Raw genomic sequence first — 16,161 nt, 5'->3', positions numbered from 1 at the left:
TCCCATCTTTAAAGCATGCGGATTGAGGGAGTTTTGGAAGTCCATATAATCTTCAAGTGGCCGAGATTGGAAAACGCTGCTGTAGAGAGTCATGCATTTTCTCCCCCCCCCCGCCCCCACTTTTCCTTATTGCAGGCTGTTTAAATTGAAGAAACGTTACCGCAACGTCCTGGATACGATGTTTGAACTTCTCCCTAGGATGGCCAGGTACAGAGAATGAAAGATTGGCTGCTGGGGGGGCATTGAAGTCTACACGTTTTAAAGTTGCAGGAATAGAAAACTCCATCATTGTCATCATCTTGCCACCCAGTGCTTCATCACTGGAAGATTTTAAGAAGAGACTGGACAGCCATTTGCCCAGAATGGTAGAGGGTCTCCTGCTTGGGCAGGAAGCGGTTGAATGGTTGGAGGAAGTGAGGCTGTCTAATCTCATGAAGATATGGACTAAGATACAGCAGTGGCCATAATTGTGGAAACCTTTTGGGAAACGTGTATTATTGAGTTTAGATGCAGTAGTGAAATGTAAAATTTCAATATATAACACACATATAAATCTGCTATATACCTAGATACCGTGTTTCCCTGAAAATAAGACCTGGTCTTATATTTTTTGGGGGACTCCAAAATAAGCATGACATACATACTAGGGGTGACATGATAGCAGTCTTCCAATATTTGAGGGGCTGCCACAAAAACTTACTATCCAAAGCCACCAGAGGACAGGAAAAGAAGCAATGAGTGGAAACTAATCAAGGAGAGAAGCAACCTAGAACTAAGGAGAAATTGCCTGACGGTGAGAACAATTAATCAGTGGAACAACTTGCCTCCAGAAATGGTCAGATCTTCATCACTGGGAGCTTTTAAGAAGAGACCAGACAGCAACTTGTTTGGTATATAGGACACGGATGGCTAACCTTTTTTTGCCATTGTGTGCCAGGGGGCGTGGGATGGTGGTGGTCACCTGCGTGCGTGCCCACACCCATAATTCTATGTACCCCATGCGTGTATGTGCAACCGCCCTCCCTGGCACGCGATGGCCCGGTAGGCCTGTTTTTCTCTCTCACTTGGCTCCAGAGCCTCTCTATGAGTCTGGGGAGGGCGAAAACGACCTTCCCCACCACCCCACAGGCCCTCCAGAGGCAGGAAACAGTCTGTTTCCCTATTTCTAGTGGGCCCAAAAGGCCCAAAAATTAACTGGCCAGCATGCGCATGTCGTCGGAGCTGACCTCACGTGCTTACTGATATAGCAACGCATGCCATAGATTCACCATCATGGGTATAGGATCTCCTGCTTGAGCAGGAGGGGGTCGGACTAGAAGACCTCCAGGGTCCCTTCCAATTTTTCCTGTTAAAAAGCCACCTTGCTGAATTGCACTTTTCCTAAACCCTCTCATTTCTCTTCTAGCCTAGGCCTAACTTTACTCATCTTCTATTACTGCTTTGCCATTGTCGGCATGGAATTCTTCTCCGGAAAACTCTACCCAAACTGTTGTAAGTAAGTATCTTCCACGTTCTTTCTCTCTGAAAATATATACTTAAATTCAGTTTGCCCGTAGATCAGTGCAGTTTGCCATATTAGAACTGAAGTGACAACCTCTGGTCGCTGAATTGTTTGGTGCCTAACTTTTTTTTTTTTTTTAATCTCAGCCAGGGAATTGATGGGAACTGGTTTTCAACAACATCTTGTGGACTGGTGTTCCTTGGTGCTCTCTGAGCTTAGCGGTTTTCTAGCAGACGTTTCATTACCAAACTAGGTAACGTCATCAGGGATATTACCTAGTTTGGTAATGAAACGTCTGTGAGAAAACTACCAAGCTCAGAGGGCACCAAGAACCCAACAGTCCTCCTCCTCCCCTCCTGGCGCGCGATGGCCCGGTAGGCCTGTTTTTCTCTCTCACTTGGCTCCAGAGCCTCTCTATGAGTCTGGGAGGCGGCGACCTTCCCACCACCCCACAGGCCCTCCAGAGGCAGGAAACAGTCTGTTTCCCTATTTCTAGTGGGCCCAAAAGGCCCAAAAATTAACTGGCCAGCATGCGCATGTCGTCGGAGCTGACCTCACGCGCTTACTGATATAGCAACGCATGCCATAGATTCACCATCATGGGTATAGGATCTCCTGCTTGAGCAGGAGGGGTGAGACTAGAAGACCTCCAGGGTCCCTTCCAATTTTTCCTGTTAAAAAGCCACCTTGCTGAATTGCACTTTTCCTAAACCCTCTCATTTCTCTTCTAGCCTAGGCCTAACTTTACTCATCTTCTATTACTGCTTTGCCATTGTCGGCATGGAATTCTTCTCCGGAAAACTCTACCCAAACTGTTGTAAGTAAGTATCTTCCACGTTCTTTCTCTCTGAAAATATATACGTAAATTCAGTTTGCCCGTAGATCAGTGCAGTTTGCCGTATTAGAACTGAAGTGTCAACCTCTGGTCGCTGAATTGTTTGGTGCCTAACTTTTTTTTTAAAAAAATCTCAGCCAGGGAATTGATGGGAACTGGTTTTCAACAACATCTTGTGGACTGGTGTTCCTTGGTGCTCTCTGAGCTTGGTGGTTTTCTAGCAGACGTTTCATTACCAAACTAGGTAACGTCATCAGGGATATTACCTAGTTTGGTAATGAAACGTCTGCGAGAAAACTACCAAGCTCAGAAGGCACCAAGAACCCAACAGTCCTCCTCCTCCCCTTCCTCCTCCTCCTCCTCCTCTCTACAAACCCTACTCCCTTGTAGCACTGATGATGTTACCTAGTCGGGTCATGAAACATCTGCAAGAAAACCACCAAGCTCAGAGGGCACCAAGAACCCAACAGTCCTCCTCCTCCCCTTCCCCCCCTCCTCCTCCTCTCTACAAACCCTACTCCCTTGTAGCACTGATGATTTTACCTAGTCGGGTCATGAAACATCTGCAAGAAAACTACTAAGCTCAGAGAGCACCAAATACCCCACAGTCATCCTCCTCTTCCTCCTCCTCCTCCTCTCCTCCTCTCCCTCCTTGCAAACCCCTTCTAGCACTGATGATGTTACTTTATGGGCCATGGTGGCTCAGGCTTTAAGATAGCCTGTTATTAAAACACAGCAGCCTGCAATTAGTGCAGGCTCGAATCCCACCAGGCCCAAGGTTGACTCAGCCTTCCATCCTTTATAAGGTAGGTAAAATGAGGACCCAGATTGTTGGGGGGGCAATAAGTTGACTTTGTAAATATACAAATAGAATGAGACTATTGCCTTACACACTGTAAGCCGCCCTGAGTCTTCGGAGAAGGGCGGGATATAAATGTAAATAAATTAAAAAAAAAAGTTGGGTTATGAAACGTCTTCAAGAAAACCATCAAGCGCACCACTCCCAGATGGCCCTGGCCCCCTCTCTACCTCCGACGCAGAGCCCTCATCAGAGCCTTCCCCAGACTCCAGGACTGGCCCATGTTCCTCTCCCAACCTCCTCACGGTCCGAATCTGTTCCCGGATCCGCTGGTGGGCCACAACAGACCATTGTAAAAACAGATTCTTTTTTGAACCCTCTCTCTCTCTCTCTCAGTTCGTTCTTTCTTATTTTCTCATCCAGCACCAGCACAGTGGCCGATGCGTTTCGTTGGGTCAACCGCACCGTTGGGAACAAGACTGTGGTGGACCAAGGATACTACTATCTCAACAACTTCGACAACATTTTGAACAGTTTCGGTTAGCGCTCCAGATCCTTTTCAGACATTAACTTAACGGGTCTGCAACGGGTTTTTTTCCTTTGTGCGGTTTCTTTGTTTGTTCTGTTTCTATAGAGCCGCCTGTCTCGGTGAATGACATGGGGGAGGCTTACAACTCCAAGAACATATTACAATCCAAATACTAAAAGAAATTTTTAAAATGATGAAAGCAATAGAAACTTCCAAAAAAGCAATAGTAATAGCGCTTAGACTTATAGACAGCTGCACAGTGTTTTACAGCCCTCTCTAAGCGGTTTACAGAGTCAGCCTCTTGCCCCCCAACAATCTGGATCCTCATTTTACCCACCTCGGAAGGATGGAAGGCTGAGTCTACCTTGAGCTAGTCAAGATCAAACTCCTGGCAGTGGGCAGAGTTAGTTTCCAATACTGTACTCTTAACTACTGCAAAGGAAGGAAGGAAGGGCAATAACATTTAGACTTACGTATCACTTCACAGTAATTTACAGCCCTCTCTAAGCGGTTTACAGAGTCAGCATATAGCGCCCCAACAATCTGGGTCCTCGTTTTACTGACCTCAGAAGGATGGAAGACTGAATCAGCTTTGAGCCGGTCAGGATCAAACTCCAGGCTGTGGGCAGAGTTTGCCTGAAATCCTGCATTGATTGATTGATAGATGGATGGATGGACGGACAGACAGACAGAGACAGGATAGAGGGACAGAAACAGTGAGAGAGAGAGAGAGAGAGAGAGAGAGCGCAATAGCACTCATATACCGCTTTACTGTGTTTTACAGCCCTCTCTAAGTGGTTGACATAATCAACATATTGCCCCCAACAATCTGGGTCCTCATTTTACCCACCTCGGAAAGATGGAAGGTTGAGTCAACCTTGAGCCAGTCACAATCGAACTAATGGAAGTGGGCAGAGTTGTCCTGAAATCCTGCATTCTAACCTCGGTGCTACCATAGCTCTTTGACTTACCGGTTGAAGTTTGCAAATGACCTTCAAGGGTCCTAGAATTGTTTCCTGTTTTTTAATCTCTTCCCCTTCATTTTTTTTTTAATGCAGTGACTCTCTTTGAATTGACGGTTGTGAATGATTGGTACATCGTCATGGTAAGTCACCTAAGAATACCCCCATAGGTGTTGGAGCTATCGCATGCTCACCTAAATGCCACCATCTTTGCGGCACTTTAGGTTCCACAATAGTGCAGTGAATAAGCCAGAGGAAGCACTGGCAAATACCTGTCGTGTCCCCCTCCCCCTCCGACGACCGGGTCAAGGAAGTCCGTATCAAACGTGGCAACGAAGCCTCTGCAGCTTTGCCAAATTCTTTCAAGGTTTCTTGGGGCAGGCAGGAGTCCAAGTTGTGACTTCAGCAAACTAGATGAGACTTTGCTTGACTCTTGGAATGCCAAAAGCAGGTCCTTTATATAGGCTGTGGGGTGTGTGGCTCCATGACTCAGCATTTATCCAGGCCTGCCCCACCCTTCCTTCTGCTGGCGTCGCCTCTCAGATCTCCGGAAGCGAGGATCCTCCCACTCTGAATTGTCTTCAGCTGTCTCTACTGTCGGCATCTGGGAAAGGGAGGGGCCAGATGGAGCAGGTCCGGGTAATTGCACCACTTGGTTGACTTCCTGCTCTGACGGCTGTGTCGAAGGAACACACACAGTATGAGTGAGCTGTATTGGGTTTCTTTTTTCACTCCTTGACTCCTCTCCGGGCATGGGGCCAGGGCCGGAGGCTGGAGGCATGACAGGCCGTTCATCTTCATTATCAGACTCGGAGTCTGATAACAGGCCTGGGAGGAGATGGGAGGGGCCCGGCTGAGGAGGACGAGGCACAACAATATCAGTAATGAACACCATCAATAGCTAAGAAATTGCAGTTTGAACCGCTCCTCAAATTTGTAATCACCTAGGGGAGGGGTGCTGGAGAAGACTCCTGCAAGTCCCTTGGTGTTCTGTCCCCCCTCGCCTCAGTCTGAGTGATGACTTAATTAGCCGGCACTATCAGCTCTGGCAGCAAACTAGCGAGTGTCTGCCAAGTGTCTCTGTTATCTCTCTTGATGAGTCAACCAGGAACAAATAATACTTCAGCTCTAGTTAAGCAATTGATTTGCTTGCTACGAAGAGGTATAGCAGCCCTTGCTGTTTTTATATCCTGTGGGGTGTGGCTCCATGACTCAGCACTTCCTAGGCCTGCCCCACCCCTGCTTCTGTTGTTCCTGCCTCTCCTGTCTACGAAACCTAGGGTCCAGCCAGGCCTGATTGCCATCAGCCGGGTCTGGAGGCGTGGCCTGTGGGGGGGAAGAGTCAGGGGATGGAGGCCTCGTTATCTCCTCCACCTGGCCTGCCTCTGGCTCCTGGAACTGAGCCAGGGAAGCCGGTGCTCCCGAGGTAAGTCCTGGTGGCCCTTCCCCCTCACTTTCCGAGTCACTTTCTGGCAGGGGGCCTGGCTCGGGGTGTGTGTGTGCAGACACAACACTTGGACTGCAAGGCGATCCAACCGGTCAGTCCTAGAGGAGATCAACCCTGACTGCTCCTTAGAAGGCCAGATCCTGAAGATGAAACTGAAATACTTTGGCCGCTTAATGAGAAGGAAGGACTCCCTGGAGAAGAGCCTAATGCTGGGAACGATGGAGGGCAAAAGAAGAATGGGACGACAGAGAACGAGGTGGCTGGATGGAGTCACCGAAGCAGTCGGCATGAGTTTAAATGGACTCCAGAGGATGGGAGAGGACAGGAAGGCCTGGATGAACGTTGTCCATGGGCAGTGGTGGGATTCAAGTAATTTAACAACCGGTTCTCTGCCGTAGTGATTTCTTCCAACAACCAGTTTGCCAAACTGCTCAGAAAGTTAACCGGTTCTCCCGAAGTGGTGCGAACTGGCTGAATCCCACCACTGTCCATGGGGTCGCGATGGGTCGGACAGGACTTCGCAACTAACAACAACAAAGGGGAGGGGGGGAAGGATGGAGGGAGAGAGAGAGAGAGAGAGAGTGGGTGGGGGGAAGAGAGAGAGAATAGATAGAAATATATAGTGATAGTTAGAGATAGAGAGAGAAAATGAGACAAAGATACAGTAGTGGTCAAAATTGTGGAAACCTTTTGGGAAAAGTATATTTTTTGAGGTTTGATGGCTAATAATACCACTTTTTTTTTGGAGTTTCAAGATGATCCTATTCCACTGCTGGAATGGCCTGGGAATAGCCCAGACCTTCACCCAATGGAAAATTCTATGGAGCCAACTAAAGAAACTTCTCCAAACTGCACAGAATCTTAGCTAGAGGTTCTCCCGAACCCCCAGCAGCCCCACCCCTGCGTCCATCACCAACCACGTAAAGATCTCATTTTCCTATGTTGGTTTTTTTTTTTAGGAAGGGGTTACCTCCGAAACGTCTCACTGGAGCCGTCTGTATTTCATGATTTTCTACATCGTGACCATGGTGAGTAGATCGAACAAGATCCTTCGGCCACGAGAGGCACGTTCAGATGACGGTTGCCCCAACATCCTTTTTTATTTTGATGATATTTCCCCCTCCCCCCCCTTTTTTTTCTTCGTTTCGTATGTTTTTATTGGAAACGTTTACGGGAAGCAAAAGATAAAACTAGATGAGACTAGATGAAGAAAAGTTAAGAAAACAATAAAAAAGGAAAGTGCAAAGAGCAATACGGATAGGAGGGAAAATGATAATTAAGGAAGCTTCCTGTACATCCTAAAATATACCCAACTTTTCAGTGGAATTTATTAATTTAGAGTTTGGACAACCATTTGTCTGAAATGGTATAGTGTTTTTTGCCTGAGCAGGGGGTTCGACTAGAAGACCTCTAAGATCCCTTCTATTATTCTATTCTATTCCTTTTTTCTATTCTATTCTATTCCTTTTTTCTTTTCTATTCTATTCTATTCTATTCTATTCTCCTTCCTTCTTTCCTTATTCTATTCTATTCCTTTTTTCTATTCTATTCTATTCTATTCCAATTTTATTCTATTCTATTCTATTCTATTCTATTCTATTCTCCTTCCTTCTTTCCTTATTCTATTCTATTCCTTTTTTCTATTCTATTCCTTTTTTCTATTCTATTCTATTCTATTCTATTCTATTCTATTCTATTCTATTCTATTCTATTCTATTCTCCTTCCTTCTTTCCTTATTCTATTCGATTCCTTTTTTCTATTCTATTCTATTCTATTCTATTCTATTCTATTCTATTCTATTCTTCTTCCTTCTTTCCTTATTCTATTCCAATTCTATTATATTCTATTCTATTCTATTCCTTTTTTCTATTTTATTCCAATTTCCTATTCTATTCTATTCTATTCCAATTTCTCTTCTATTCTATATTTTCTATACTATACTATTCTATTCTATTTTCTATTCTATTCTCTATTCTCTAGTCTATTCTGTTTTCTGTTCTGTTCTATTCTATTTATTTAGCATATAGCATCTACAGAAGTCATGCAAGTCAACACGAATAAAATACATTATACACAGAAGCACAATTACAATTTGAATAAAACATCAGCAGCGTGTGTGCGTGTGTGTGTTTAAGATACGCAAATAATACAATATAGGCGATAATACATTAAATTAAGATAAAACCAGAATTGAAAGCACCATAACAGCTTAGCCCACCAAAGGTCAAGCGTCCCAGATGTTAGTCACGTTACCGCTGACTTTGTATTATTATTTTTTTCTTCTCCCCCCCCTTCCCCCCCCCCCGCCAGGTGGTGATGACAATCATAGTCGCTTTTATACTGGAAGCGTTTGTGTTCCGCATGAATTACGCCCGCAAGAATCAGGATTCAGAAGGTATGTGGAAGATATTTGCTCTCTGCTGTATCACAGGATTCCTTTCTATCCGTCTTCCTCCCTTAGATTAGAATCAAGGAACAAGAATAGAATAGAATAGAATAGAATAGAATAGAATAGAATAGAATAGAATAGAATAGAATAGAATAGAAAAAAGGAATAGAATAGAATTAGAATAGAAAAGAAAAGAAATAAAATAGAATAGAATAGAACAGAAAAAAGGAATAGAATAGAATAGAAAAAAGGAATAAAATAGAATAGAATAGAAATAGAATAGAATAGAATAGAATAGAATAGGGCCTCTGGTGGCTCAACAGGCTAATGCAGCCTGTTATTAACAGCAACTGCCTGCAATATTGCAGGTTCAAGTCCCACCAGGCCCAAGGTTGACTCAGCCTTCCATCCTTTATAAGGTAGGTAAAATGAGGACCCAGATTGTTGGGGGGCAATAAGTTGACTTTGTATATAGTATACAAATGGATGAAGACTATTGCCTGACAGAATAGAATAAATATTGGAATGGAATGGAATAGAATAGAATACAATAGAAAAAGGAATAAAATAGAATAGAATAAATATTGGAATGGAATAGAATAGAATAGAATAGAACAGAACAGAACAGGAGTTGGAAGGGACCTTGGAGGTCTTCTAGTCCAACCCCCTGCTTAGTCAGGAAACCCTACACCACTTCAGACAAATGGTTGTCCAATATCTTCTTAAAGACTTCCAGTGTTGGAGTATTCACAACTTCTGCAGGCAAGTCGTTCCACTTATTAATTGTTCTAACTGTCAGAAAATTTCTCCTTAGTTCTAAGTTGCTTCTCCCCTTGTTTAGTTTCTACCCATTGCTTCTTGTCCTGCCTTCTGGTGCTTTGGAGAATAGCTTGGCTCCCTCTGCTTTGTGGCAACCCCTGAGATATTGGAAGACTGCTATCATGTCTCCCCTGGTCCTTCTTTTCATTAAACTAGACATCCCCAGTTCCTGCAACTGTTCTTCATATGTTTCAGCCTCCAGTCCCCTCATCATCTTTGTTGTTCTTCTCTGCACTCTTTCTAATTCTCTTTCTAAGAATCAAGAGAGCATCTGAAACTATTTTCATCTGGAAAAACAAAAGAAACGGTTGTGAAAGAATTTGAGGGAATGTCCTAAAGATGCTTTTCCAAGAGGCAACTGGACTTTCTGGTTTTTCTCAGAAGACATTTTGCTTCTCATCCAAGAAGCTTCTTCGGCTCTGACCGGATGGTGGGGAATGGAAGGATTTATAATCCTAGCAGACAGTGGTCATTTACATCCTTTTAGAGAGCCGTTGAGGCCACTTGGAGGTTTTATACTCCTTGCAGATGTCAGGGTTCCAATTAGGATGCCCTAATTAAATCATGAGCCTCGAGCCAAGCTTCAAAAGAAACCCAGTTATTTTTTAGGAGCTCCATGCCGGCATGTTCCAAGTGAAGCCAAATCTGACCCCACATAATTTACGCCCCAATCATGACCCTGTTCCCCCCCCCATCCCCGCAGGGTGCGTCATCCATCACATTCGCCAAGGGAGCAATTTCGCGGGTTTTAGAGATCACTCCCCTCCAGCCGCTGTGGGTAACCCTGGGAGACAGCCTTGAGAGAGAGATGTCTGGAAGGTGCTCCTGTATTTGCCTGCCGTGCTGCTTCGTCGGTTTCCCATCCCCCTTGCCTATGGCAATTCGAGAGCAGGCTAAGGATGCTCTGCGAGTTGACAGCAGACAGTTGGTCACTTGCATTCTTTTAGAGGATCTCCTTGGATGAGACGCGAAAAGTCTTCAAAGAAAAAACAAGGAAGTCCAGTTGCCTCCTGAAAAAAAAACACCTTTGGGACAACCATGACCCGGATGGCTGAGAATCTCCATAGACGTGCCAGGGAATGCTGACTAGGCAAATGTCAGATCTGGACATTTTGGGGGAGGGTAGCTTCCTTCTCCTCCTGTTATCTAACATCCTTGATTTGTGTCTCCAGCAGAAGACAGTGGGATTGTCTTTGAGCGGGAGGTCTCCAAGGAAGAAATTGGGGGCCTAGCCGAGATCTACGGAAGGCAAGGTGACAACTTGGCAGCTAGCCAACTCCTCAAGGTTGTTTCCCAGATGGACAGGCATCGGGTGAGTCGATGAGACGGGACAGCTCTTCAGAGTAGGACACAAAACAGTCCTTCCATCTAGCTGAGACGATCCTTCTAATCATGTATTACGTTCTAATCGCTTTAGCAAGCCGCCATGCTGTTCCTGGGCCGCCGATCGAGGACCAAAAGTGATTTAAGTATGAAAATGTACGAAGAAGAGATACAGGTAGGTTGGCGCAAGTTGCAGAGGAAGGGCCGGAATAGCTCAGGCTGTTAAGAAGCCTGTTATTAGAACACAGTAGCCTGCAATTACTGCAGTTTCAAGCCCGGCCCAAGGTTGACTCAGCCTTCCATCCTTTATAAGGTAGGTAAAATGAGGACCCAGATTGTTGGGGGGGCAATAAGTTGACTTTGTAAAAAAAATACAAATAGAATAGAATGGAATGGAATAGAATGGGAAATATGGAATGGAATAGAATGGGAAATATGGAATGGAATAGAATGGGAAATATGGAATGGAATAGAATGGGAAATATGGAATAGAATAGAATAGAATAGAATAGAATAGAATAGAATAGAATAGAATAGAATAGAATAGAATAGAATAGAAAATATAGAATGGAATGGAATCTACTTGAATAGAGTAGAAATAGAAATAAGAATAGAATAGAATAGAATAGAATAGAATAGAATAGAATAGAATAGAAAAAAGAGAAGAAAAGAAAAGAAAAGAAAAAAGAAGAATGGAATGGAATAGAATGGGAAATATGGAATGAAATGGAATCAATTAGAGTAGAGTAGAAATGGAATGAAATAGAATAGAATAGAATAGAAAAGAAAAAATAAAATAAAATAAAATATGGAATGGAATAGAAGAATGGAATGGAATAGAATAGGAAATATGAAATGGAATGGAATCAGTTAGAGTCGAATAGAGTAGAAATACAAATTGAATAGAATAGAATATAGAAAATGAATAGATTAGAATAAAATAGAATATAAAAGAGAAGAGAAGAGAAGAGAAAATAGAATAGAATAGAAAATAGAATAGAATAGAATAGAATAGAACTGGAGCTTTTTAAGAAATTGGATATTCATTTGTCTGAAATGGTAAAAAAGGTTTCCTGCTTGAGCGGGGGTTGGGCTAGAAGACCTCAAAGTCCCTTCCAACTCTATTACTCTGTATCCTGTGTTTATCCAATTCCTGGCTTGGCCTTCCACAAACATTTTCTGGGGTCTGCCTGTTTCGTTTTTCCCCTTGGTGGGCGGGCGGGTGCTCTGTCATGGTTTTGCGTCATGATGCCAGTTTTCCGTTCTCAGGAGTGGTACGAAGAACATTCCAGAAGGGAGGAACGGGACTTTCCTTGGCACGAAGACGAGGAGTTGCTCAACCAGACCTTCCACCCTGCTCCCCTCCGGCAGCGTTCGCAGACCATCATTTAAACTCGGCTTCAATCAAGTAAGCCGGTTCTCCTATGCATTCAGCCGGGCTTGGCAGCCACGGCGGTCTCTACGCCCCCCCTCCCTCAATCGGATATTCCTTTAATGGTCTTAATCTCTTGGGATCGCCAGCCAGGACCCTGAGATCTTGCGAGAGGGAAGATGGCCATTTTTATCATTACTATTTTTTTTAAAAATTTTTTGGTCTTCTCCTTTTTCGTGGCATCGAGCGTGGGGTGTGTCTGGAAGGACTCTTCACCTTGCGGTCGTTGCAATGGGAGACGCCTGCAAAGTCCTTCCTTGACCGAAGGACCACTGGCCCTTCCTTTGAAGGAGACCTCTTCGTTTTGTCCTTGTGGCCGCTACCGGCAAAAGGCCGGTGGCTATGGTGAAGCGTAGAGGGCTGAAAACCGGCCCAGCGGAGACGGCCAAGCAGGAGAGAAAATACGAGATGCCCGCATCCTGGCGTAACCCATCGCGCTGTCTTCCACTAGCAGTCGAGATCGGCTAAAAAAATAAATGGCGAGAAGGCAGGTGGAATCGCCAAGCGTCAACTACGTCTCTCTCCGTCTCTCTCTCTCTCTCTCTCTCTCTCTCTCTCTCTCTAATCCACGATGCACTAAATGCAGCCGAGTGAAGTAACGCAAATTTATTTTACACCACTCCATCGTTCCCCTCCCTTCGTTGTTCCTTGGCATCTGTAAAGACTGCTAGTACTCCGGTTACTTGCTTGGCAGTTTTTACCCAAACGTAGTGAGAACCCAGGACCGACGGAGATCTTCTTAGCAAAAAATGAATTTTTGGTTCCGTGAGATCCTGGACAGGTTTAAAGACTCTTACCCAGCTCACAAACTTTGTCCTGCATTGGCATAATAATTCATTCCAGGATCTGAACATTTGCAGTGGCATCTTCCTGGAGCTACGCACAGTGATGGGCCAGTAGATATTGTCTTAAATCCCAGAAACCAATCCTGCCTAAAAGTCAATTGTATTAACTCTTAAAAACGCTGCCGATCTACATTACACTGCATTAAAACCGGAAGCCCCGATGCGGAGAGGCACGATAGAAAAGCAATAATTCTTTGAAGAGAAAAGACAGAAGTGATCTCGGAATCAGGGTGTCTTACCAGATTTTAGTTTGGATTCCACTTCCGTAGAAATTCCTTTAGTCGGTTACCGAGCTGCAGATCTCTTCGGAAGATCTTTCTTCCACGAGCAAAACCTACAAGCAGCTGTGTATTTGCCGAGCATTCTTTGTTTGGCAAAGAAGTATTAAGGTTTTCGTCTCCCTCCGCTAATCTCGATTGCTAATTAGCAAACGGTAAACGGAATTTGCTTTTTTTTCCCTGTTGCCAATTTATAAGCAGAAAAACGGGGGGTTTCCCTCCCTTCCTCTTTCCCCCCCCACTTTTTGTCCCTTCTGTAATTTTAGGATGGCAAACCTAGAAAATAATTAGGAATTTGCTTTCTCACGTCTGCGAACTCTCTGGCGTAGTTCCTCATTTAAAAACAACAGTCTGATTTCCATGCTAAATAAATAAGTGGAGAAGGGTTGGCTTTGAAGGAGCTAAATTGTTTTCCAGTTGTTGGAGGGAGGATGAGTTTATTTTACTCCAAGCCGAATCTCCGAATAAGAGATGGGTTTGAGATAAGCAGTCACATAAATGAGATTTTTTTTCCTTTTCTTAAGCAGCTCAATTCTATGACGGCATCTTTGAATGTACCTCCCTCAGCTACGTTAATGGCTGTGGAAGATTGCCGTTGTAGTCTTTAACACTATTGGAGGACCTCCAGTTGAGGAGATAAGAGTTCCTGCACCCATGATGCACTCCACGTCTTTGTTTTTTTCCTAAAAAAGAATGCAAATATTTTATGAGGTTGTAGGATAGCCACAACTCAGGCAACGTTCGGTGTGTGGACTTCAACTCCCAGAATTCCTGGGCTGTGAGGGTGACTCTGGGAGTTGAAGCCCACCCATCTGGACTTCCTCCAGGTTGAAAAAGGTTGCTTTAAGGAGAGGAAAGGGGCGTCTTTAAAGAAAAAATATACTATTGGTTCAAGAGGGCATTATGTTTGTCAATTCAGGGAAGCCATTCCTTCCTACTGTATCAATCAAGTTCGTTAATTCTTTTTTTAAAAAGGGATAGGTTCAAAGGTGGGCATCACATACCGTAACAACCAGTTTTGCCCAGCACTGGAAATGTGAGCGGGCACGCATGCGTGCAGCATCACTAAACACGGGAATTTGCTCACACATGCGGCCCGGCACATGTATCCAGTGTCAAACAACACAGTGATGTAGAATGGGATTTGCGCCTGGGCACCTGCAGGTCACTACGACCGGTTTGCCCGAACCGGCAGCAGCCCACTACTGGATAAGTTGGAGCAAAATTAGATGGAAGGTTTTCTAGTAAACATTCATTAGGGGATTTGCAACGTGTTGGCTTCCGAGCAAAAATTTCAGAATTCAGGGATCTCTAAATCTCCCCTATTTGTGTAGGGGGGGAGAAAGGTGACTTTCCCAGGGCTTGCAAAATAATTAATTAAAATAAGTAAAATTTTAAAAATAGGTAGGGAGGAGGAGCCGATGGCGTGGGACTACAGATCCCCAAAGTATCTTACGTATCGGCGCTTTCTTCCTGGAACACAAATTTTTCCTGGGATTGTGCGGTGACAATGCAAAACCAAGGAAGGCTCAGCTTCTTGGCAGAGCTGCGGGAGATTGTAGGACACACAACAAACTCCAAAGCCCGTTTTTTCCCCCTCCTTTTTTTACCTTTGAATTTGAAGCAACACGTAGCTTTGTACGTTCTCGGTTTGCTACCTTTTTTTTAAAACAGGAGCGCGGTCGATCCTTCTCTGGCTTACCGACCGTTTTTGCCGGCGTCACTAAACGAAAATGAACGCTGACCACCTTTATCATTCGGAGTTTTCTTGCTCGTCCGGTCCAACAACCCAAACTTTGGACGTACGCGGGGTGCGTTTTGCACGCCGCGCACACTCAAGCTGTGAACGATGAGAATCTGCTTGGTACCATTCTAGCCCATCGTTCGCACAAGTGGTTTGGCTTAAAGATCCATGATGTCAAAAATCTAGAGCAACGTTTCTCCGTTTTGAAAATGTATGGAATTTCCCCCATGCCGGCGGGATAATTCTGGGAGTTGAAGTCCCCACATTTTCAAATTTGATAAGCTTTTGAGAAACATTGATCGACAGCAGTAGCCTTCCCAGTTAGCCACGAGCAAGATTGAACGCCGCCGAGCTTAATTTTTAGCATTCAAACACTAATAATTGGAAGGAAACGGACTCCCGGTTTTGAGGCACTAGAGTTAACGTCACCAATAAGCACTAAATTCCATTTCCCCCCCCTACCATCGTAGTAAATGAAATAGTATCTAATTTCAGATTTCATTCCTCCGTAAGAGATGCTAGAAATGGGGTAATTTTTTTTTTGATTTTTTTTTTGGGAGGGGGGCATGTTTTTGTTATTTTTATTTTCGTTTAGGATATAAGCTAGAAACGACTCCAGAAAGTTCTTCTTTTCGGAGTCTCTTAGAAGGAAAACAAAAAACTTCAAAAGAAGTTTTTGTTCCTTCCTAAATATATATTTTTTTTCCTCTCTGCTCTAAACTCCAAAGACAATCACTCGCAGGGGACAGGAAAGGGATGGTGGGGTTTTGGATACGGGGAAATTTGTATGAGCGATATAACGATGTCCGAAACAGTATTATATAGTTGTTTACAGAACATTTAATAAACCTCTTTAACCCTTTGTCTGCCTCTCTCTCTTTATATTTAGGGCAGTGGTGAGATCGAAAAAAAAAAAAATCTTACTGGTTCGGTGGGTGTAGCTTGGTGGGGGGGGGATCATGTGACTGGGTGGCCCTGGCTATGTCCTCATGTTAAGGGGCGTGCATAAGAGCACCAGCGTGCCTACCGTTCCTGTCCTAATGTTCCCTTTCATTATATCCAATGAGGTGCGCAACTTGGGTGTCCTCCTGGATGAACGGCTGTCGTTTGAAGACCATTTGACGGCCGTCTCCAGGAGGGCCTTTCACCAGGTTCGCCTGGTTCGTCAGTTGCGCCCCTTCCTTGATCGGGATGCCTTATGCACGGTCACTCATGCCCTTGTTACCTCCCGCTTGGATTATTGTAATGCTCTCTACA

The 16,161-nt window shown here is 44.4% G+C and overlaps 1 protein-coding gene across 1 annotated transcript in view; it reads left to right on the top strand.

The window, feature by feature from the left end:
- The window catches only part of TPCN1 (two pore segment channel 1), a 37,062-nt gene extending 21,278 nt beyond the window's left edge, over nucleotides 1-15,784 (top strand). Inside the window, exons 19-27 of the mRNA XM_058158380.1 lie at nucleotides 136-207; nucleotides 1,406-1,495; nucleotides 3,559-3,674; nucleotides 4,723-4,769; nucleotides 7,033-7,101; nucleotides 8,385-8,469; nucleotides 10,458-10,594; nucleotides 10,700-10,780; nucleotides 11,875-15,784. Coding sequence (XP_058014363.1) covers nucleotides 136-207; nucleotides 1,406-1,495; nucleotides 3,559-3,674; nucleotides 4,723-4,769; nucleotides 7,033-7,101; nucleotides 8,385-8,469; nucleotides 10,458-10,594; nucleotides 10,700-10,780; nucleotides 11,875-11,997 — 820 coding nt within the window. The 3' untranslated portion in view covers nucleotides 11,998-15,784. The remainder of the gene's footprint in view (nucleotides 1-135; nucleotides 208-1,405; nucleotides 1,496-3,558; nucleotides 3,675-4,722; nucleotides 4,770-7,032; nucleotides 7,102-8,384; nucleotides 8,470-10,457; nucleotides 10,595-10,699; nucleotides 10,781-11,874) is intronic.
- Nucleotides 15,785-16,161: the final 377 nt, after the last annotated feature.

The sequence above is a fragment of the Ahaetulla prasina genome, chromosome 15, assembly GCF_028640845.1.
Source record: "Ahaetulla prasina isolate Xishuangbanna chromosome 15, ASM2864084v1, whole genome shotgun sequence".
NCBI lineage: Eukaryota > Metazoa > Chordata > Lepidosauria > Squamata > Colubridae > Ahaetulla > Ahaetulla prasina.
The sequence above is the reverse complement of the archived record's forward strand: the minus strand, read 5'-3'. Positions and strand labels throughout refer to the sequence as shown.